This window comes from Littorina saxatilis, linkage group LG4 (assembly GCF_037325665.1).
Source record: "Littorina saxatilis isolate snail1 linkage group LG4, US_GU_Lsax_2.0, whole genome shotgun sequence".
Lineage (NCBI taxonomy): Eukaryota > Metazoa > Mollusca > Gastropoda > Littorinimorpha > Littorinidae > Littorina > Littorina saxatilis.
The window spans coordinates 41,744,159-41,766,798 of NC_090248.1; the positions used below are offsets into that span (position 1 = coordinate 41,744,159).

General features: G+C 43.2%; 1 protein-coding gene across 1 annotated transcript; it reads right to left on the reverse strand.

Annotated features, from left to right (window-relative positions):
• Positions 1-3,144: 3,144 nt before the first annotated feature.
• On the reverse strand, positions 3,145-21,779 carry LOC138964763 (YY1-associated factor 2-like). The gene is made up of 4 exons (XM_070336805.1): positions 21,638-21,779; positions 20,840-20,965; positions 4,898-5,032; positions 3,145-4,466 (listed from the first exon to the last, which is right to left on the reverse strand). Exons 1-4 carry the CDS (start codon positions 21,661-21,663, stop codon positions 4,217-4,219), a joined length of 537 nt encoding a protein of 178 aa, XP_070192906.1. The 5' UTR covers positions 21,664-21,779; the 3' UTR covers positions 3,145-4,216.
• Positions 21,780-22,640: the final 861 nt, after the last annotated feature.

The following is a 22,640-nucleotide window of genomic DNA, read 5'->3' on the forward strand; positions in this document are numbered from 1 at the left end:
ATGGAGCTATCCTCCAACATAACAAATGAAAAGTACAGCTAAACATTATCATAAGCATCAAACTTATAAAGTCCCAGACAGCCCTGTATTCACATCAAAACTCATAATTATAATATATATATATATATATATACTTTAGCGTGTATAACTTGACAATTACACACACATGAAACATGGACTCCTCTTTTTCAAATGTCTCTGCAAACAACAGATCAAGCCAAATGGTATACACCATTGAAATGGAAAGATACATGTACAAATGTACTACTGCATTATGTGCATACATGTATTTCCTTAACCCAAATGCCTACACCCAACCCAAGCAAGATTTATAAGATCAATTCATTTTCAAATGACAAAATCAACACTCTTGCAAGCACATTTCTACTACTGCTCATCCTCTGACCAAGATCAATGGAGATGAACGGATCACACAAACATTATTTTAACTAGCATACACCATGAAAATCACTAAACACAATGTCAGAGTTAGACCTACATTGCACAATGAAAAGTAAATCAAATATATATATCTCTTGTATCATAATTTTAAACTTTGCAACACATTTCACACTAAATCTTCTGCTGAACATTATTTTAACTAGCATTCGCCATGAAAATTGAAAATCACTAAACAATCTCACAGTTGGACCTACATTGCACAATGAAGAGCAAATCAAATCTATATCTGTTGCATCATAATTTTAAACTTTGCATCACATTTCACATGTGATATGTCAGGGCCACTACCTCTATTCCTGGCCACTTTAAAATAAAATAATAAAAAGCTTTGTCAACTATGCGTACACACGTACATTGCTCACAATGACAAAACCAAAATGCTGTCTCTCGACAAACCTTTCTTGCGATTTTACAAACATGACCAAAGTCAACCAACTTGCTTAATTCAGCTTAATCTTGCACATAGCGACACATTTGCATCTTAAATGTCTAAGATTAAAATGCCTCAGCAGTGCACCCACTCATGTTTTTCTTTTTTTAAATTTAGTTTTATTTGTTTCTGTTCGTGTTTCAAGACAAATCAAAGTGACCCTCATGTTCAAATGTCTTTCTTTATTTGGTGTTTAACGTCGTTTTCAACCGTTCAAGGTTATATCGCGACGGGGAAAGGGGGGAGATGGGATAGAGCCACTTGTTAATTGTTTCTTGTTCACAAAAGCACTAAGGCCCCCCCAAAAAAAAGGTCTGTTTACGGTAACCCGACCGACCCTAGTTTTTTCGCGCGACCCTAGACTTTTTTTTGGCATATGGGGAAAAAAAAAAAAAAAATCTTTGTTTTTTTGGCAAAATAACGTAAAAATATGGTTTTTTTGAAAGAAAAAAAAAATAAATAAAAAAAATCCCGACCTACCTACCCTATTTTTTTGGCTATGTTACCGTAACCACACCTATTTTTGTTTTGGCCTAATCAAAAAATTGCTCCAGGGGCTTGCAACGTAGTACAATATATGACCTTACTGGGAGAATGCAAGTTTCCAGTACAAAGGACTTAACATTTCTTACATACTGCTTGACTAAAATCTTTACAAACATTGACTATATTCTATACAAGAAACATTTAACAAGGGTAAAAGGAGAAACAGAATCCGTTAGTCGCCTCTTACGACATGCTGGGGAGCATCGGGTAAATTCTTCCCCCTAGCCCGCGGGGGGAGTTCAAATGTCTATAAAGGACCAACTATAACCCTGCAGAAATATGATGATACTCTAACCTTAAAACAATCTGCACCTGGATCAGCTTGCAGTCCTTTTAAGATTATCACAATGATCAGGCAATTGCTTGTGAGAAGCCTAAAACTATTCACCCCCAAAAGTTAGAAATATGCAGGTCACATTTTCCATACCAAGCCTTTTTTCATCAACTCTTAATAACACACAAAACAAAAAACAACTTATTCTTAATTCATGCACGCTAAATGTTCAGAAAAAGTCTCAAGCTTGCTAAGTATAATTATGGTAATAGCACTTTAACACTTGAAGCACTTAACACCGGACAAAGCTACATTCTGTGCTTCTGTTCATGAATCTAAAGTCTACTGTTACTCTTGTTTTGAAACAGTCTATAGGTTACATAAACTGCATGTTTTAATGCGTATGCATGAAGTTCACACAAGGAATCAGATGACGTCAACAAGAATTATGTGTATTACTCAAAACCATGCGATGATTGGCAATACATGCATACTGCCATTACTGGCCTTGTTCAGACAATATGAAATAACGTTCAGTGCCATTTTACTGTCTTTGAGGCTACACTTTGATATAGTTTATCAGCATAGCTAGCTGCCAATTTCAACAACTCAAAGTTATTTAATTGTCCTATAGAGAAGTGCAAGAGCAACCATGTATTTTCACTTATACAGGAATCACATAAATACAACCATAAAGTTGTGTCCACAATGTGACAATGGATAAAGCTATTTTGATGATCTGTAAAGAAGCTCTTTTTCATTAACAGTGAAGCCACATAACATTTTACATGGCAAGTTATTAGTTAATGTCTCACTAGTCTTTTAAAATTGTTTTTAATGTATCATCATTTTATAAAGACTATAATGCAGTTATTTCTTTTTTGTCTTGAAAGTGGTCTTCATGTGCATCGACTATGATAACTGACATTCATGAACAACAACAGAATAAGAGCTTAGTAACTTCAGTAAAACATGAATGCAGACCTGTGACACTTTCACCTTCACTGATAGCAATAACATAGTCTAATTTACCCCCCCCCCCCCCCCTCTTCACATGGTTCTTAAAGCCCCAGTCCGTCTCAAATACTTTACAGAATGATTGAAATCTTCTCATGAAAAAAGCAATTCTTCTGCTACGAGAACCACGTTTTGCGGGACACACTTCCGGGCTATCGTTTTTTAAACTTTCAAAACGAAAGGGTGTTTCAGGGATCGCGTTTACCGGTAATTTACCGATTAAGATTCACCAATACCGATAAAAAAAATGGGTGCTCCGTCAGACGTACTGATTGTTATTTGGTTTGACCGGGGAAAAATAAAGAGTGGAAAAAAATCCTTTATATAGAATGCATGGTCTGTACCAGAGAGAGAGAGAGAGAGAGAGAGAGAGAGAGAGAGAGAGAGAGAGAGAGAGAGAGAGAGAGAGAGAGAGAGAGAGAGAGAGAGAGAGAGAGAGAGAGAGAGAGAGAGAGAGAGAGAGAGAGAGAGAGAGAGAGAGAGAGAGAGAGAGAGAGAGAGAGAGTTGCATGGCTTGTTGTGACAGGTGTCATGTTGATACAATGTTGCCATTGAAATGGGGGGGGGGGGGGGGGGGGGGGGAATACCACAAATTTATTCCACAGAAAACGTCTGTGTGTCAATGGCATTGATAAACATTGATTTAGTCCTTGTTTACCTTTGACTGGTTGCCTTGGCAGGGTGACCGATTTTCGTGAGAGCATTGTGGTCAGCTCATGATGTCGATACCGGTTTGAAAGATATCTAGCGCAATCACTGGTGTCTGTACTGTGTGTAAAAGCCTGACAGTGTCTGATGGTTTACGGGAGGCTGACTGTGCCTTTAAGAACAGGACACACACACACACACACACATTCATTTTTCACACACATACTTATTCTGTCTCTTCAGTCTCATATCTCGACAATGTGGTCGAGTCTTAAATGCTAAAGACAACAATGGACTTCCGCTTTGCATTACAATTTACAGTCACTCATGTAGGAATAGCTCCTTCACTGAAGCTTCACACAAATCTGCAGCAAATTCATTCACACTTTGAAAAGCTGATGTCCATCTTGTCCAGCTTTACTACGTGTGGGAGATTTGGGCACGAAAGGGACTTACTTAGTATTCACACCAAAACTATCACCAATGGCAGCGACTGATTCTTATGTATGCTCCACGTACTCCATTTCTCACTGCGAAAGTGTCCGACGATTCTTGTGCTCAGTCGAAAGAAAATGTACCCTCCTTCTTTGGTATGATGACAATCATCACAGTATAGGTACCTGATTCTTGCCAGAATCTTGACTATGCAATGTAAAAGTTACACTTTGGGCCAGCGAAGGAAGGAAGAGCTCCCAGCAGATTAGTAAATGTCAGTTGTCACGCCAAATCTTCGCCAAACAGTCAGCTGAAGAACTTCTTCCTCAACTTTGACTGAAGATAGAAACGAGTTAAAGTCTGGGAGCACTGCTTAAAAATGGACGGCACTGTGGTTAAAGAGTCTATGTATTTGTAGGTGTACTACTGCTATTTGCAACTGCACTGTTGCTACCCGAAGGTGAGTCTATATGCAAGTCCTGCAGATGCGTTGATGAGTTTGTGTCTGAAGCGTCAGAAGAAATGTGGCTGTCTGAAGAGCGAACTTCTGGCGTCGCCTTGAAGGGGTAGTCTGTGATTACAACTGTCACGTTGTTGCAGGTCACTGTAAACTGCTTGGCTTTGCTACGATCCACATTCTTTAATCTAGGAGTCCTGAAAAGATAAAAAGAGGAAATATGTAAAACCTTAATATGGGGTGACAAACCTGGATTGACAATAATGCTAATAATATAGATCTAATCAAAGAATAACAAACTAAAACACCACCCTCAGACATAAATAACATGACCGCTTTCTCTCTCAAGGAAAAATGTCATTTCGTTTAGAACCACACTCATTTCCTGAAACATTTTGAACCTGCAAAGTCTGCATACATAAACTGTATTCTTCCAACCTCATTGTGCTGCCTGCCAAATTGCCAGCTGTTCGGTTAAGTCCAGTGATTTACACTGAGACTACTGGAGAATATATGGTGGCTTTTGTACGCTTTAGATCATGACAAATTAATTTAAGTTTTGTAAATTTCTAAATATCATAAGAAAAATCTCATGTTTGAGTGTTTAACATTCGGTGTTTTCACTCACCCATTTAGCATAGCTCCTTCCAACTCCGGTGACTTGTCTTTCTTGCGGTCCGACGCTGACCGTTCTTTCTTGGTTGGTGGCGGTGCAAACTGTTGTGCCACCTGCTGGGCCAGTTGTGGATTGATGCGCGGCTTTCTGTAGACATGCGTCAAGAATTAAAGAAAGCAAGATCACATGAAAGAATCTGCTTACTCTTACAGTTACAGAGCAGAATAGACGTTTTTTTAGGAAATAACTCCGTCCAGATTTACAAGCGGAAGGGAGTCGAGTTATTTAAAAAAATCGTCTATTATGATTGTCTGATGTTGTGACAGTGGGGACAATGACGGTACAGTGGTACAGGTACCTGCAATAAAAGGACACCATTGAGACCAGGTAAATGCGTCCCTACATTGCAGGTGGCCTGTCATGACAGGTATATTTTGGTAGAGATGATAAAGAAATGGACAAAATGTGTCCTTTCATGAGAGGTGTCCTTTCATGAGAGGTGTCCTTTCATTGGAGAGGCCGCACATCGCAGGTACCACTGTATAATTAATCACTTTAAGTTACTACAGCAGGATTTCATTTACTAGTGCGCCCTGGGCGCATTAAATCTGAAAATGTCCTATCACAATTCCCTTCAGTGCGTCAAAGGGCGCATTGAGATTACGTACCACTGCGCCACCAAATGTACACTTTACAGGGGCGGATCAGTTCATTTTATGGGGGGGGGGGGGGGGTCCAAAAGTATATTGTGAAGATATGGGTGTGAAGGCGCGAAGCGCCGAGCCGACGGTGCGATTCGCCTAGCTTGCTAGGGGGGTCCGGGGGCATGCCCCCCCGGAAAATGTTGAAAAAAAGGATGCAAAATGGTGCATTCTGAGGATGATCATTACCAGTTTCAGGCAGCAGATTTTGTCACTGATTAATACCCCAAAAATTGAAACTCAATGTAAAATAAAGAAATGCATACCTCATTCAATATTTTCATTTTTTGGCTGGGGGGGGGGGGGGTTTCCGGAAACCCCAGAACCCCCCCCCCCCCCCCCCCCTCGTCCGCCCCTGCTTTACATCGGATTAAACACACACACACACACACAAACATACAGAGATAACACGATATAGCTGCTAATTCTCAGATGGCACCATATTGCACCATTTTGCATCTTTGGTCTAAACGCGTACAGGCCTCTTTGGTGCTTCTTGCCTTCGACTATGTCCCATCGGAATTTGGTTGAGGGGGACAAATGTCCCATTGCCTTTTTCTCCCAGGCTAAACTCTGCTACAGTGGAATCTCCTCTACGACAACCGCAGACATCGGTAGAATTTGATGTTTTTCTATATTTCTTAGAAATTCGAGTAGGGTCTGCAAGTTTTATTGAAAAATTCCACCCTGTATGCAGGGAATCCCCCTACAGGAACTCCACCTACAGGGAATACCACTCTTTTGGTCGACATAGACGCCATCAGCATTATTAACCTGTTCGCTGCCAGCAAATATGTGTATGAGCCTGTGACAAAAGGTCGTTGACAATCAGGACTGAAAGTGGAAAATTTCCTAAATAAATTATCATTTAATTAATATACTTACCCGAATCACATTAGCATTGTGTCACCTGAGATGCTTATCACTGAAAAACGCTTACCCGGCTAAAGAATTTAAAGGGAAGCAACCCCATCACAAAACGAAAGTGAAAGTAGCTTTGGTAATGGGCCAGTACACCGGGAGTTACCTCCCATACGGGTGTATGCCACGTCACTTCCTCTAGGAACACGTGCCTATTATCATACGGCTTTAAAAAATCTTAAAACCATAAGCGGGGCAGGTGGGAGGGAATACAGTATGTGATTCGGGTAAGTATATTAATTAAATGATAATTTATTTAGGAAATTTTCCATTTAATATCATATTCTTACTCCGAATCACATTAGCAGATAACATCAACAAGGCGGTGGGCTAGAAATGAATCAAAACTCACCATCAAGTTCTGGACAGGAACTGGCCTGCTGCTATGAGCGCTGGAAGGCCTCTGGAGCCATCCTGTCGAAGAGCTGTGACGTCCCGAAGATAAAAGTTTATGAAAACATCTTCGGAACGCCAATACGCAGTTGACAGCACCTCCTCTAGACGTCTGGAGCGCAGAACTGCCAGAGAGGATGCCCACGCCCTCGTTTCATGGGCTCGGGCCGAGTCAAGTGGCAAGGAGGGCATAACCCCCCCCCTCTTTGTGCGACTCCACTCATAAGCCTGCTTGATGAGCGAGGACACCCACCGGGCCAACGTTACCTTCGACAAATCTTTCTCGCGCCTAGTAAGGAGAGAGATAAACAACAACTTCTGAGAACTAGACCGAATCGGCTGAGTCCGGGCTAAGTACAGACGAAGTGCCCTCACAGGGCAATTGACCGAATCGGGGTCATCCGGGGCCAACGCGCTGGTCAGAGCCTTAACTCTAACCAGCGGAGAGGCCTGCCCCGGAGACTGATTCTTGGCCAGGAAATCAGGCCGGAAACGCAAAGATGCGGAACCGTCCGGCTCAAAGGAGATATCTCCAGGCTGACCCGACAGGGCGTGGACCTCGCTACCCCGTCGGGCCGTAGCCAACAAAAGGAGAAACAGCGCTTTGCGAGTGACATTGAACAGACTGGCCTCGCTTAAAGGCTCAAAATCCGCAGAACGAAGGAATTCCAGGATTAAAAACAAGTCCCACTTGGGAGCGGGCAAACGAGCTTTAGCTTCCTTAAGAGCAGCCCCTTTAATGACTGCAGCTATAACGCCCCCGACTCGAACAGAACGACCAATCTGCTTAAGAGTCGCCGAGATAGCGGAGCGCCGGACCCTCAACGAGGAGACTGAGGCGCCCTGCGAAGACATGAAAGAGAGGTGGTTAGCGACCTGAATAGAGCGCGGAGCCACCGAACTCACCCCTCTAGCTGAACACCAGGCAGTCCATGCCTTCCAGTGGGAAGCATAAACTGAAGAGGTGGACGCTCTATGCGAGCGAGCCACCAAGTCCAGAGTCAAAGACGACGCCCCAGAGCGCTTCAGCGAGTCCCGAACAACTTCCACACGTGAAGCTTCAGAAGACTGGGCTCCTCGTGTGGAATGCCTGTTCGGGGCTGCACTAGTTCCCCTCGCACGAGTGCGAGAGGAATGGGGGGCCCTTGGGCGAGCCGAAGAAGATCTGGAAACCAGACCTGCGACGGCCACAGAGGAGCGACCAGAAGAAGAAGGGCCGGCTCCTCCATCTCCGCTTTCCGGATTACTCGGCTGAGTAACGGAAAGGGAGGAAAGGCGTACGCCTCCAGACCCGTCCAGGGAAAGTCCAGAGCGTTCACTCGCCATGCCTGAGGGTCCGGGAATGGCGAGACGAACACCGGAAGCCTCTTTGAGTACCTTGTGGCAAAAAGGTCCACCAGAGGCTTTTGGACCTGGGCCCAAAGGCGAAGCAGTGCCCCGTGAGTGATCGTCCACTCCGACTGAAGCACCGTACCGGAACGACTGAGCGCATCCGCCAAAGTGTTCAGCCTCCCTGGAAGGTACCTGGCCGAGATCGTGATATGATGCTGAAAGCACCACACCAGGATCTCGCAAGCCCTCTCCGAGAGAGACGGGGACCGCGAGCCTCCCTGCTTGTTGATGTACGCCGCCACTGTCATGTTGTCTGTAAACAGACGAACATGTTTGGCGTACAGGGAGGGCAGAAACTTGGCCAGAGCTAGAGCAACTGCCTCTAGCTCCAGCAAGTTGATGTGCCACAAGGACTGCTCCGTCGTCCACAGACCGGAAGTAGTCTGAAGATCTGTATGTGCCCCCCAACCCTCCCTGGACGCATCTGTAAAGAGGTCCAGGTCGGGGAGGGGCACGACGATCGGAACACCTCTGCAGACCCACTCCGTGTCCAACCACGGAAGGGTCGCAGACTGGAACCATCCCTGCAAAGGGATGAGGGCGTCCCAGTCCACCAGAGGAGAGTCCACAAACGGCTTCAGCGCGAACTGAAGCGGACGTTTGTGGACCCGGCCCAGTGAAACCAGAAGAGCCATAGACTCCATCTGCCCCAAGATGGAGGCGAGCGAGCGGATGGAAGCCATCAGGAGAGGTAAAGTGGAGCGAATCTGGGCTTGGAGCTTGTCCACCCTTCTCTGAGAAGGCTGGACAGTCCAAGCGACCGTGTCGAAAGACATCCCCAGATAAGTGAATGTCTGTGACGGGGTCAGCTCCGACTTTACCCGGTTGATCGAGAATCCCAACGAGTTGGATTCTCGAAGAACCGTCAGGGTATCCTGCGAACAGCCGCTCTGGGACTGGTTCATGATGAGCCAGTCGTCCAGATAAGCCCGCAGACGGATACCCTGGGACCTCACCAGTGCACAGACCTGTCTCACCACCATGGTGAAAATCCATGGTGCGAGAGACAGCCCGAAAGGGAGTGCGCGAAACTGGTAGATCTGATCTCCCCACCGGAAACGAAGCCATTTCCGGTCGGCCGGATGCATAAGAATATGAAAGTATGCGTCCGTGAGATCGATCGAGGTCACCCAGTCTCCTGGGCGGAGAGAGTCTCGGACAGAGGCTGGCGTCTCCATCTTGAATTTTATCTCCCTCAAGAAAGTATTGAGGAGAGATAAATCCAACACGGGACGCCATCCTCCTGATGCTTTGGGAACAGCGAACAGACGCCCGTAAAATCCCAGGGAGCTGTGGACCCGAACTCTCTCCACCGCGCCCTTCTGCTCCAGGGAGGCAATTTCCGACTGCAAGACGGAACGTGCTTCCTGCGAGAAGGGGGGCTTGAACCGCGGAGGCACTCGGGTAAGAGGCGCCTTTTCCTCCCGCCAGAGTAGGCGGAAGCCCGATCTCACCACTCCCACAATCCATTGGCTGTCTACTACCGACATCCAACGAGAAAGTGCCCGGGAGGGGCCTCCCGCCATCACCAAGGTGGAGGGCGGGAGGGAGGTGAGATCGGGAGCGCTTCATTGGGGGTGTGGCTTACTTCCAGAGCCGCCACGCCCCCTCCCCGATGCCGTCCTCTTCTTCCCACCACGAGCGGCCGGCGGAGCCTGCCGCTTCTGAGCTGGCTTGGGGTTAGACGATGTCTGAGCCTGCTTCTGTTTAGAAGGCTGAGACTGTTTCACCCCCTTCAGAGTGTAGTCAAGGAACTGACTGTCCTTGTTTGACTGAATCTCCTTCTGTCTGGCATCCAGTGCCAGCGGACAGAAGAGAGACTCCTCTGAGACCGGGGAGACTCTCAAGGTCTCCCTAGTAGCCAGTTCCGTGAATTGGGACTGCGAGAGGAAGAGATCCCTCCTGCAGAGTACCGCTTGGGTGTACTGCAGGGAGGAAAGACGCAATTGTTCCTCATTGACCTTGGCCAATGCGGCCAAAAGCGCAGAGACATCGTCCGCATTCTGTTCTTCACTGAGAGTGAAAGGAACTAGCGAATCGGTCAATGCCCGAGACAGAGCCCGAACGAGAGTCTCCGCAATGGAGGACAGTTCGATCTGCCGACGTCCAACCTCCTCAGCAGAGAGGAGGGAAGCCTCGGAAACCGGCAAAACCGAATCACGCTTGATCGGTTTAGTCAGAAGAGGCAGCAATTCCCGGGAAACCGGAAGGGTAGCCCTAGGGAGTGCAAAAGACGCCAGCCAATTCTGGCTCTGATTGGGCATGCCAAGCTTCCTATTGACCGTAGGCACGAAGGAAGAGGCTTGGGCAGCTGAAGCCACCCACTGCTGCGCTGATTCCGGAACTGGACCAAAAGGAAGCAGTAACGGAACAGGCACTGGCCGAATACCACTCCCCGCATGTGCTGGACGAACCAGTGAATGCGAAAGTTGGTAAGCCACTGACGGAGACTCGGCGAACCGGAAGGAAGAAACATCCTCCTGTGCCGGCCGGAAGTCCGCCATGGCAGAAGGAACGAATGATGCGGAAGAGTCCGCAGCCACCACCCCTTCAGGAAAATAACGAGACGTTACTTCCGCCGCGACGTCAAGAACAGACTTGAGCTTCGACGGAAACACGCCCCGCGACTCCTCGCTGACCACTGATGGAGCATCAGAATAGTCACACGTGGAACCATGACCGAAGTCACCAGTTCCGGAAGCAGAAGCATGCCCTGGCAAACCGGAAACCGGAAAAGCCTGAGCACTAACGTCATCCTGCCGCCCAAAATCCTGTGAAGGTAAAGGGTAAGCAGGACGACAATCCGCAAAAACCGGAGCTGGATGAGCTGACGTCACTCCCCCGACTGAGTGGAGTGATGCCTGCTCAAGCCTAGGCGCTTGAAAGCCGGAAGGCGCACGCTGTAATCCACTATCTGGTATCCGGAAGGAACCACCAGAAGAGGAAGAAGCGTTTCCGGCCGAAACCGGAAGTGTAGTCAACGGAACCGCAAAATGCGGAAGTGAAGACTGCACTGGTTGACTTCGCGATCCGGAAGGACCGGAAGTCAGTGAATACTCCATCCTGCCGCGACCGCCGTAGCGTGCCGGAGCGGACGGATCATCACTTCCGGCAAGTGCCGGAAATGCGGCAGTCGAAACCGACTGCCGCCGCTGTTCGAACAAGTCCGGGGCCTCGTAGGTTATCGCCGGAAATGAAAGATCAGCAAGGTATCGGTCGTGACCCGATGCGAAAGAGCTGTCCCCCGAAGGAGAACGTCCAGGCGCCTCACGAGGGCTATCGGACCAGCTCTGCTTACCAACCGACGCTGAAGAGGGAGGACGCTGCTCCAAGCCGGAAGTGGAGGACAAAGACACGGAAGCCAATGCCCGGACGTCACTGCCAGATGCCGGAAACGCCGAACTGCTGGCGACGGAACGCTGAAATTCTGCCTGCACCAAGCTGCGGATTTCTGGAACCAGTGACTTTAACAGAGAGGAAACCAACGCACCTTGTCCAGGTGCTAACAAAGAAGACGAAGTCTCCGATGTAGAGACAGGTGCAGAAGTAACAGTAGCGCTAGGCGCCGCAAAAGAAGCAGAAGTAGTAACAGCGCTAGGCGCCGAAATTGGTACAGCCAACAAAGTGTTACGCTCTTGGTCTGTAACAAGTAAAGTTGCTTTGGAAGAGGAAGACTTAGCCTTAATTTTCCCCTTGGGGTCCGACTTGCCACGGCGCTTGTCTGAATCAGACATGTTGACAACAACACGTGGCAACGCGAAAAAAATTTACTGAAACATAAGTCTAAACGACTGGAAAATTCAGTAAACACACGCACTAATGCGTTAACAAAATACTATAGCTAAACTTGCCCCACAAGCAGAGGCACGGAGAGCTACAAACAAAGTCACACGAGCTAGAAAACTAACTCACACAACAAAATGGCGACACGCAAGACACTGACACAAACGTCAACAACACGTGGCAAAGCCAAAAAGATTTACTGAAACGTAAGTCAAAACGACTGAAAAGACAGTAAACACACACGCTTACGCGTCAACAAAATACTAAAGCTACACTTGCCCAAACAGAAAGAGGGCACGCAGAGCTACTAGCAAAGTCACACGAGTTAGCTAACTAACTCACACAACAAAATGGCGAAACACGCAAGTCACTGACACACAAGTCCGTAAAAAAACGGACAACGTACAGTAACGAAACAGCGCAAACAACCAACAACAAACGGGAACGAGCTCACCAAACTGTAGGCAAGGCGAGCAGACAAGCTGGGTAACGTGGCCGGCGGGTGTCACTCAAACACACAAGGTCAGCCACAGAGCGTCAAAAAGTGAACCGTCCTCTCCGAGGTGAAAAAGACGTATGAAAATAGGCACGTGTTCCTAGAGGAAGTGACGTGGCATACACCCGTATGGGAGGTAACTCCCGGTGTACTGGCCCATTACCAAAGCTACTTTCACTTTCGTTTTGTGATGGGGTTGCTTCCCTTTAAATTCTTTAGCCGGGTAAGCGTTTTTCAGTGATAAGCATCTCAGGTGACACAATGCTAATGTGATTCGGAGTAAGAATATGATATTAAGTGACAATTTCCAAAATGGATTTAAAGTGTTCAGTTTGTGCATGTTTTAAGTTGTGTCCTTTGGCTATCTCGAAACATGTGTTAAAAGATACTTTGAGCGACACTTGACATGATTTTATCTGTTGTTAGTCGAATAATTTGAGATTGTTGGTTGACACAAGACAAACTAGTTCACAAAAAACAATGGCAAAAAACATCTCCAAAGTTTAAAACAACAGTTAAAACTTACTGAAACAAAGGTATATAACTATCCCTGTTAAAATTCATCCAAGATTGTCGAAATATACTGTGTTTATATGATGTAATAATATGTCCACTGTGACAACCAACACTCGCACATCTTGATTATTTCCACTCGCATCAAATAGAACACCAAAACTGACCTCAGGTTTTTTTTATATGTCAAATACCTTTATTTCCTTCAATCAACACACAAAATAATTGTCATAACATGACAGCATGAACATGGGTACACATTTGTGCTGTTGGTTGTCGCTAAACAGGAATGAACATATTCTGATAAATGAAATGTGCAAGATTCGGATATAAAACATCAGATATATCTCTGTAGCAGCAAACACACATGGCAATGTTGTTTTCCTAGAATTAAAGAATAACAAGTCGCGTAAGGCGAAATAACATTTAGTCAAGCTCAGTCGAACTCACAGAATGAAACTGAACGCATCGCATTTTTTCCGCAAGACCGCGTACACTCGTAGCTTCGTCTGTCCACCGCTCGTGGCAAAGGCAGTGAAATTAACAATCCAGAAAAGCGCGGTAGCGGTTGCGCTGAGGAGGATAGCACGCTTTTCTGTACCTCTCTTCGTTTTAACTTTTGAGCGTGTTTTTAATCCAAACATATCATCTATATATATGTTTGGAATCAGGAACTGACAAGGAATAAGATGAAAATGTTTTTAAATCGATTTTGGAAATTTTATTTTCATCATAATTTTTATATTTTTAATTTTCAGAGCTTGTTTTTAATCTGAATATAACATATTTATATGTTTTTGGAATCGGAAAATGATGAAGAACAAAATGAACATAATTTTGGATCGTTTTATAAAAAAATAATTTTAATTACAATTTTCAGATTTTTAATGACCAAAGTCATTGATTAATTTTTTAACCCTCCAATCTGAAATGCAATACCAAAGTCCGGCCTTCGTCAAAGATTGCTTGGCCAAAATTTCAATCAATTTGATTAAAAAATGAGGGTGTGACAGTGCTGCCTCAACTTTTACAAAAAGCCGGATATGACGTCATCAAAGTTTGTTTGTTTGTTTATTTGTTGCTTAACGTCCAGCCGACTACGCAGAGCCATATCAGGACGAGGAAGGGGGGGGATGAAGGGGGCCACTTGTCAAGCGATTCCTGTTTACAAATGCACTAACCCATTACTTGTGTCCCAGCAGGCTTTAGTAAAACTAAATTAATACCTACTGGAAGATTACCAGTTTCCAGTATGTTAAAATAGGCTTAACCTATCTACTGCTGGGCTTACATCAGAACACTAACAGATTAAACTATACATGAATCGCGAGACAAGCGGCAAGAGAAGAGATTTTTGGAAAAAATACAGGTGAATGAGCAAGAAGGCAGAAAAAAGAAAAGAATTCATGAAGAAAAAGAGAGCATGACAGGAAAGAGGAACCAAAAATCTACCTAACAGCAAACTAGAAAGCTCCTGCGGTTCCAAAAACAGGAGGGGCCTTTAATTTCATAACCGCAGTGCCCCACTGCGGGACGTCATCAAAGACATTTATCGAAAAAATGAAAAAAATGTCTGGGGATATCATACCCAGGAACTATGTAAAATTTCATAAAAATCGGTCCAGTAGTTTACTCTGAATTGCTCTACACACACACACGCACAGACAGACAGACACACACACACACACACACATCCCTCGTTTCGATTCCCCCTTTATGTTAAAACATATGTAAAAAGGAACATGTCTTTTAATATTAGTTACAAAAACATCATTTCCGCTGTTGGTTGTCACCACCCTGCAATGGACATACTTTTAGATGTGAACAATAGTCAAAGCAGTAGTTGGTTGTGACGATTCTGTCGGTCCCTTACATCCGGCATGTTCCGGTTTATGCAAAAGCTAAGATCGGACCAGCTACGCATTGTGTAGTGGAAAAATCGGTGAATCTTTGGTCGTGACGTTCGAACAAACTATCAGCCACGGCACACATTTTTTCAAAATACTGGTGATGTTCAAACTTTCCAATATGCAGTATATAGTTTTATCATTATTACTGTTGTTTATAAAGGAAAACATGTTTAAACTTGTCCAGGAAGCGATCAGGTGAAAACAAAAAAAGATAAATGGGAAACACATCAGTGGGACATACGCGAGTCACAACCGACTGACTGATTCTTTTGGGTCAAAATCATCCGAATTTACAACAGCTTAACCATAATGTTGACTGAGGTGTATTTTTCAAACCTGTTTTGTGGGTACTTGCTAAAAATTAGTGCTTATGATTTTTTATTTTTTATTATCAACAAAGTACCGTATTTGACGGATTACAAGACGCACTGTTTTATAAGCCGCACCCCCGACTTTAAAAAAAAAAATGGGACGAGCCACGTATAGGCCGCGTCACTATATTAGCCGCCGTCGAAAAAAAATATAATCAGATCGTGTCAATCAATCAAAACAACCAGGCAAACGAAAGTACGGTATTTGGCGAAATCGGCTCCGAGAATAAACAAGTGAAACAAAAAAGAAAAGTGAAAAAATGTGAAGAAAAATATCACACACACACAATTTGTAACCAACACACACATGTAGTCTCGCCCGGAATAAGCTTTTTTGGGATGATTTACGACTTTTGCGCACATTTCGAGCAGATGAAAACACAACATGGCGGCTCTCGCTCCTCCAACTATCGCGAGACACAAAAAACCGAAATCTCCCGCGCGCGAGATCCCGATACATCCGGTGTTTCTCTGTACGCTATCTTGTCACGACGACTTGTTGACAAACGAAGATTCGCAAGAGAAAAGCACCGAGTCTTGAGTAGAGAGCTAATAAAGTACCGGTAATCGCTAATCGAGCGAAATGAAAATCCGCGGCGACTTCCATTAGGTCAATGCTATTCAAGTTTAGGTAACGTTTTAGCCGCATCTTTTTATAAGCCGCAATGCGATTAAAAAAAAAAAAAAGTCGCGGCTTGTAGTCCGTCAAACACACCGGACACGTTCTCAGGAGGGAAACAAAGAGATTTTTTTTTTTTTTTTTTAAATAACATCCAGATTCACAGACATCAAGTTACATGTTGTCATATCATCGCTGTCGTGCGCTAACCGTGCAACTGCAGAATCAGTGATTTTACAGAAGCCTCAAAAAACGCGTTGTCGACGGCTGCAATGTCATCCCACATTTGACATGAACTTGTTTCTTATGCTTTACCTATGTGTAAACATGTGATATAATAAAAAAAATGCAAATTATCTAAAATGTTCGTATTATTTCAGTTACACGCTTGACGACAGAAAATCTGACTGAAGTTACACGGGTAGAGAGAGAGCTAACCGTGTAAGTGGCACATATGTGTCAAGAGAGAGAGAGCCTAACCGTGTAAGTGGCACTCCTAAACGAACTCTCATGCACATACACGATTAGCGTGTCCGAGAAAACAGGATTTCCGGTAAATGCGTTTACAACATGTGACAAATTAGAGCATTTCCATTGGTCGCAGACACAAGATATTTATAGAAGACATGTGTGAAGTCTGTGATTAGGGTTTGAGATGAAAAAACATTTTTGTCATATTTTGTCAGTTACACGGTTAGCGCACGACAGCGACGATATGTATCTCTCATGGGTATATTCAAAACAACAAACGAACACAAAAATAGTAAAGCTTTTGTGAAAACATTTAATTTTCTTTGCAAATGCACAAGGGTATACCGAACGACCTTTTGTCACAGGCTCGTATACTTGTAAGGCAAAACCTGTATTTCGTCGGTGAAATCGTGGGACCTCGTAAGTGACTTTGCGTCAAAAGTCACTTACGAGGTCCCATGATTTCACCGACGATTTACTGAATTGACATTATATAATGACAACTTCCAGTGTGCCTTTTATGTATAAATGAATACACCAAACACACATTGTTTGCGTTTTCTTCTTCTGGTGTTGTTTATTGAACGGTTTGTTGCCAGTTAAAGCAAGTTACCCAGGATTTAAGTTGACATCCTACAAGTACAAGCATCGAAAGGGTCAATAATATTAATAGTGTGCACAGCACCAGAAAAAGCAACATAGAAATATGCACAATTTTACAATGAAAATTGTGGGTAAATTTTCAAACTACATTGTTTTTGTCTCCACATCCACCTGCTACTCCCACTATATATGTACATAGGCATGAAAAGGAGTCTAAAACTGTGACACGCTCAAGAAAACTTTTAGCCTAAAAAGGAGACACACAAAGAAAGGCTAGACAAATCCAGTCACACTTATAAGCTCATAAACACACTATAAGTTCAAAAAGTAGTTTATTTTTAACAAACTAGTAAATTTAAATCCCGGCATATGTACATAACTTGTCACAACGTCACAAACTTCATTTAACCTTACAAGTGCACTATGACAGAAAATAAACATAACCCAAGCAAAAAAACCACATTTAATGACTTTAAATATCAAAACAACACCAAAAACTAAAATCTAACATTATCACACCCGACTAGAGCATTGTGTACATAACCGTCACATCATATCACAAAAATGCAACAAAAAAGGTGACAAAAGACGATTTCTGACCCCTCAGTACAAAACACATGTAAAAGAGATAGACACCAGACAGCCACAGCAAGGAGAAATGTAATCACAGAGGATGAAAGGAATAACATCCTTTTTCACTTCATCCGTAAATAATTGCTAAAAAATCGAGATTAAAACAACAATTTAACCACACAGAATGAAACCAACATCAAATATAGTTAGAAATGCTTACAACTATGAAGTTAAAGTGGCAAACAAGCAAAATCCGGTTATAGGGGCTAGACAATTAAAAAAAACCAGCAGCAGTCAAACTTTGTTCATAACATCACAGCGTGACATAACCAAAACAGATACATTAAAACAAGAACATTCTGACCCAACAGGCAAACAAATGTATGGACATCTCCAAATAAATGAGAAGAACCCTTAAGAAGTAAAAGTTGTGGATGAAACCACCATAAATCCACTATACAGCAAAAGAAACCTATGTGTACATAACGGCACGCAAAGTCAGAGGATGAAAGTGCCCATATCAGCTAAAAATGGTGCCAAAATAACTGCAATCAACAAATCTGAGAAAGAAATTAGTAGCAAAGGGACACAGTTACCATTTTAAATCAAAAAACAAGATAACATATGTAGCAGGTAAGAGATAAGAGGGAAAAATACATTGTACATAACGCCACACTGAGACACCTAGGATTCTGAGTGATGTATCTTAAACAGATGCACACCTACAAAGGCAGAAATTATAAGAAAACAAATGACACACAGAAGGTACAAATAAAAAAGCAACTAGCAGCCCTGGAACATAAATTCAGATCATCATCAGAAAATGCAAGAAAAATGAGAATGTGTACATAACATTACAACAGGAGATTATCTTTCATGCATTGAGTGCTGGTGAGTACTGCTCACTTAGATTTTGTCAGTTGGGAAATGATCACTGTTTATCAACAGACATAGGAACAAGAATACATGAAAAAGTATATAAGTGTAATATGATTGTGAAATAAGTTATCAATTCTGAAGATGGTTAAAACAGGATGTGTAAATAAAAATCTTGAAGCTCACAAAAAAAGTCTGGTCTCAGCCATAAGTCTCATGTAGGCTATGCCTCCAGAAAGATTTAGCAGCAAACATGTAAATAAAAGCCCAGTGTTCAAGGGACATCATGTAGCCGTCCTCCTTGAAGACTCGCAGGATGTTGCACACGGGTATAAAAAAAAAAAATAAAAAAAAAAATATAATAAAAAAATTTCTCTTCCCACAGCCCAATTCCTCAGGATGACCTCCCAGGCTCCCTCAGCAGTAGCTTTTGTGATCTGAAAGAAAAAACGATTTGCAATTATAGATGCATGTATAGTTTCTGAAATGCTTGCTATAATGTTTGGATTTTACACTATCTGCTATCATCACAGCAAAACGATATGATGTGACGTTATGAACATTTTCAGGGTCATAAAAACAGCTGAATGCAGTCATCTACTGCTCAGCTTTTAATTCTTTTAGCAAAAAAGAACAAGATTTGATCGTAGTAGAGAACTCTCTACTGCACAGCCTTCAGAACAAGATTTCAATAACGTGTACATAATGTCACACGTCACCCAGACAAGCTATCTCGAACTAAAGGCGTGTGAAGTTATGTACACGCAGTCATGGAAGAAAACACGAATCCCACAGAGAAAAGTCTGAATCTCATAACTCGGTCATTTACAAAGAACAACAAAAAAATGAACCACAAGTCTGAAAGAACGAAAATCAAAGAAAATCATTGATAAAAATGGTAAATATTCCGCGCCTAGCCCGAAGACAGTAATCTCATGATGTGACGTTATGAACATCGCACCGTACTTTCTCAACCGATTTCCTAGCCCGTCAGAAAGTCCCTTTCAACGCAGGAACAAAAGAAATCAACATAGTAATGTTTTCCACCTATTTGTACAAAGATTCTATTTGTATTAGCTTAACCATGCATCGTACGTTATCCGTCACGACAACAGCTTCGTATCTGAACAATCAAAATAAAATTTCTTCATTGTGCGTCAGATCGGAGACTTCGTTTAGCGCGCGATATTTTCGACTTGCACTCAACCATCGTTACAAACAAACAAAACACGTCTCAAACAGCAATATGACTTACAAAATTGATAAAACTTACCATCATTGTGTACATAACACATTTCAAAGAATCACGACAAAACACTTACCTCCTGTGTTCTCTTATTTCTCGTTCGTTTCAAACGCAGACTTCTTCAAATGAAACTACGATCGCATGGCTGGAAGTCAGTAAACAAAGTTTGTTCACACCCCTTGTAGAAACGAGTCCATGCGCGGAAGAAAATATAGTACATAACTAACGCGTCACGACGCATCACGCAGTTGGCCGAAAAACCTTTCCCGTACCGCTGTTTATCATTGGATTCGTGTTTTAAACTTATTTTCACACAGAAGAATGATTTTTCATCGAAAATCAACAAAAACTTTGTTGTTCTAAAAGTTGAGAATGAATGTCGGCTCATTAATACACTCGGCCGGAAAATCACGACAGAGAATGACGTACATTCTAGCCTATGGTAATCTTCCGGTAAGCTCGACTCGGCAAATTTCGGGGCACTTCAAACTTTGCAAGGGAAAGACCGACCATTTCAGAATAGAATCTCCGTATTTTTTCTATATTTTGGACAGTGATCTGACAGTATGGGAAAGTTTGCCGAGCACACTGTACTAGGTGTCACAGAATTGCAACAGATCACCGTCAATAATCACCAACAAAACATCGATTATATTCCGCACACGTGAACCACACGCTACGGAGTCATGTCCGAGCCGAGAAAAATACCTTCTTCGTCAATGCTCTTCATGTTCACGATTTTAAATAAAAAAGAAGCATCAACAAGAGACCTTTTCCGGAGGTTGTATCACTTTTTCTGACTCGACGCCATTTTGTGCCTGTGACCATATGTATAAATTAATAGCTGCGACGGACTGCGGACTTCGCCCTACAGACCGGATTGAAGATATGCCTGGAAACGTAGAAGAAGAAGAAGATAAATGAATTATTTAAAGAAATAACTGTAGCATGTCACTGTCTGCAGTGTCCTCACTTCACTGATAGTGATAATGATAGTGATACAGACCTGTTTGGTTCTCGCCAAGGATTGATGCTTAGCAGCTTACTAAACTGTTAAAAATAATAAAATAAATAAAAGATATTTACCTTGTCGATGTGCCCTTGCGAACATCGCACATCTCACATTTGTATGCCTCAGGCGAGTTCTTATAGGTGCATACTGAACAGTCCCAGTACCCCTCGTCCACCATCTTGGAATGCCGTTTCGAACCCCTGGATAGAGAATTTAGTTTCAAGTGAGAATATATATTATATACATGTTCATGTGATCATCCCAAATTCACCATGCGTACAGTATTGGTTTGCAACACATTGAAAGTTTTAACTGTACACATTTCTTGCATCATGTATTGTCTGTATAATAATTTAAGTTCTCCATGTGTGAGTATAACTGTAATCTCTACCCTCTTCATAACAAATGTCAATTCAATTTTCCATCAGAAAATTATTCCTCTTAGAATTATAAACTACGCACTACACTGTCAAACGCCCACTTCTCCTTTTTCCTTGATAAATGTCACAGTGAAGTATCTGTGTCACAAACAATGCTTCCTCACTTCAGTTTTGCTTCATTCTCGGTAACAAGCCGGAAATAAGCTGACAAGCCAGCAACAGTGACAAAACATGCAAAGGACACACACAAGAACTTCAGCAGGCTGAAAGCCCGAAATATGGAAGAGGGCGAAGAATAGATGCATGCGAAACAGCATGCAGAACTTTATGCACACTGAACCAGACATGTTTTCAACTCAACGAGGTCAAATGTGAATCATAACAACACGTAACATGGCTCACATTACGACCAAGCCTGGGCCGTTTCGACGGCGTTCAGAGTGTATCCACAAAGGCCATTTACATTTTCTGGATTAACAAGTAAATTCTTACCTTCCTGATCCTCGTTTCTCCTCCATTTCGATCGGAAACCGTCCTATGCACCTGATCTTTGTTCTGTCGCTCCTCACAGCTTTCCGTGCTGATCCGACAATATGGCGGACAAATTGATCACGTGGCAGGCAGAGAGCCAATGATCGAAAAGAACATTTCGTCTGACCCGGTGACATCATACCGCGGGAAAGTGTTCGTGTTTTTTTCCTGGGGCACCTGTTTCAACAAAAACAATGCGATGAAGTGTCAATTATGTCATCAAAAGAACAACTGTCACACCACCTAGCCCTGCAAACAAGGCAAAATACATTGTGTTTTTTCACCCAGTGCTGTGCATCACAATACTATGCACAAAAGGCGACTGCACAGCGGCCGACCGATCAATATGTGCACTGACCTAATTTCGTACATGTACTAGTTTTTCTAGGTCACTATGTCAGTGTGAATAAATGCATGTCAGCCAGGCTGGGCTCATAATTTGCATGCCGGCAATGACGCAATAGGCTGCGATACAGAGATCTATACCGGAGAATGCTATTACTGATGCAAATTATGCCAGAGCTTCAGTGGTGGCGGTGCAGACTGATTATCTGCCTAATCAGTGCAACCAGAGACATACATACCATCTATGTCTCTGGTGCAACTTGGACTGAGTAAGGTCCAACAGAAAACTTTTGAAGTGATTAAGGAGGTATCGGATATGTGAGCAAAAGTCGAAGGACACTGTAATAATTTGTGAGATGCCAGATCAAAACTCTGAGCGAGCGTAAATTTTGATACAATCATTCATTCACTCGGCTTCCTGGCGAGTGGGTGAATACTGAATTTCATGAAGATAAGTTTTGTGTGATACTTGTTTGTCTGTTTACTTAAAAGACCGTTGGGTCGATATATTCGTGACTGTAACGTAATTTTGTCAATAACAACGTGGCAACTTTTCTTGTTTTTTTATTCTGAATTTTGGAACGTTGGCCGTCTCTTAGTTTGTGGATTTGAACAAGTT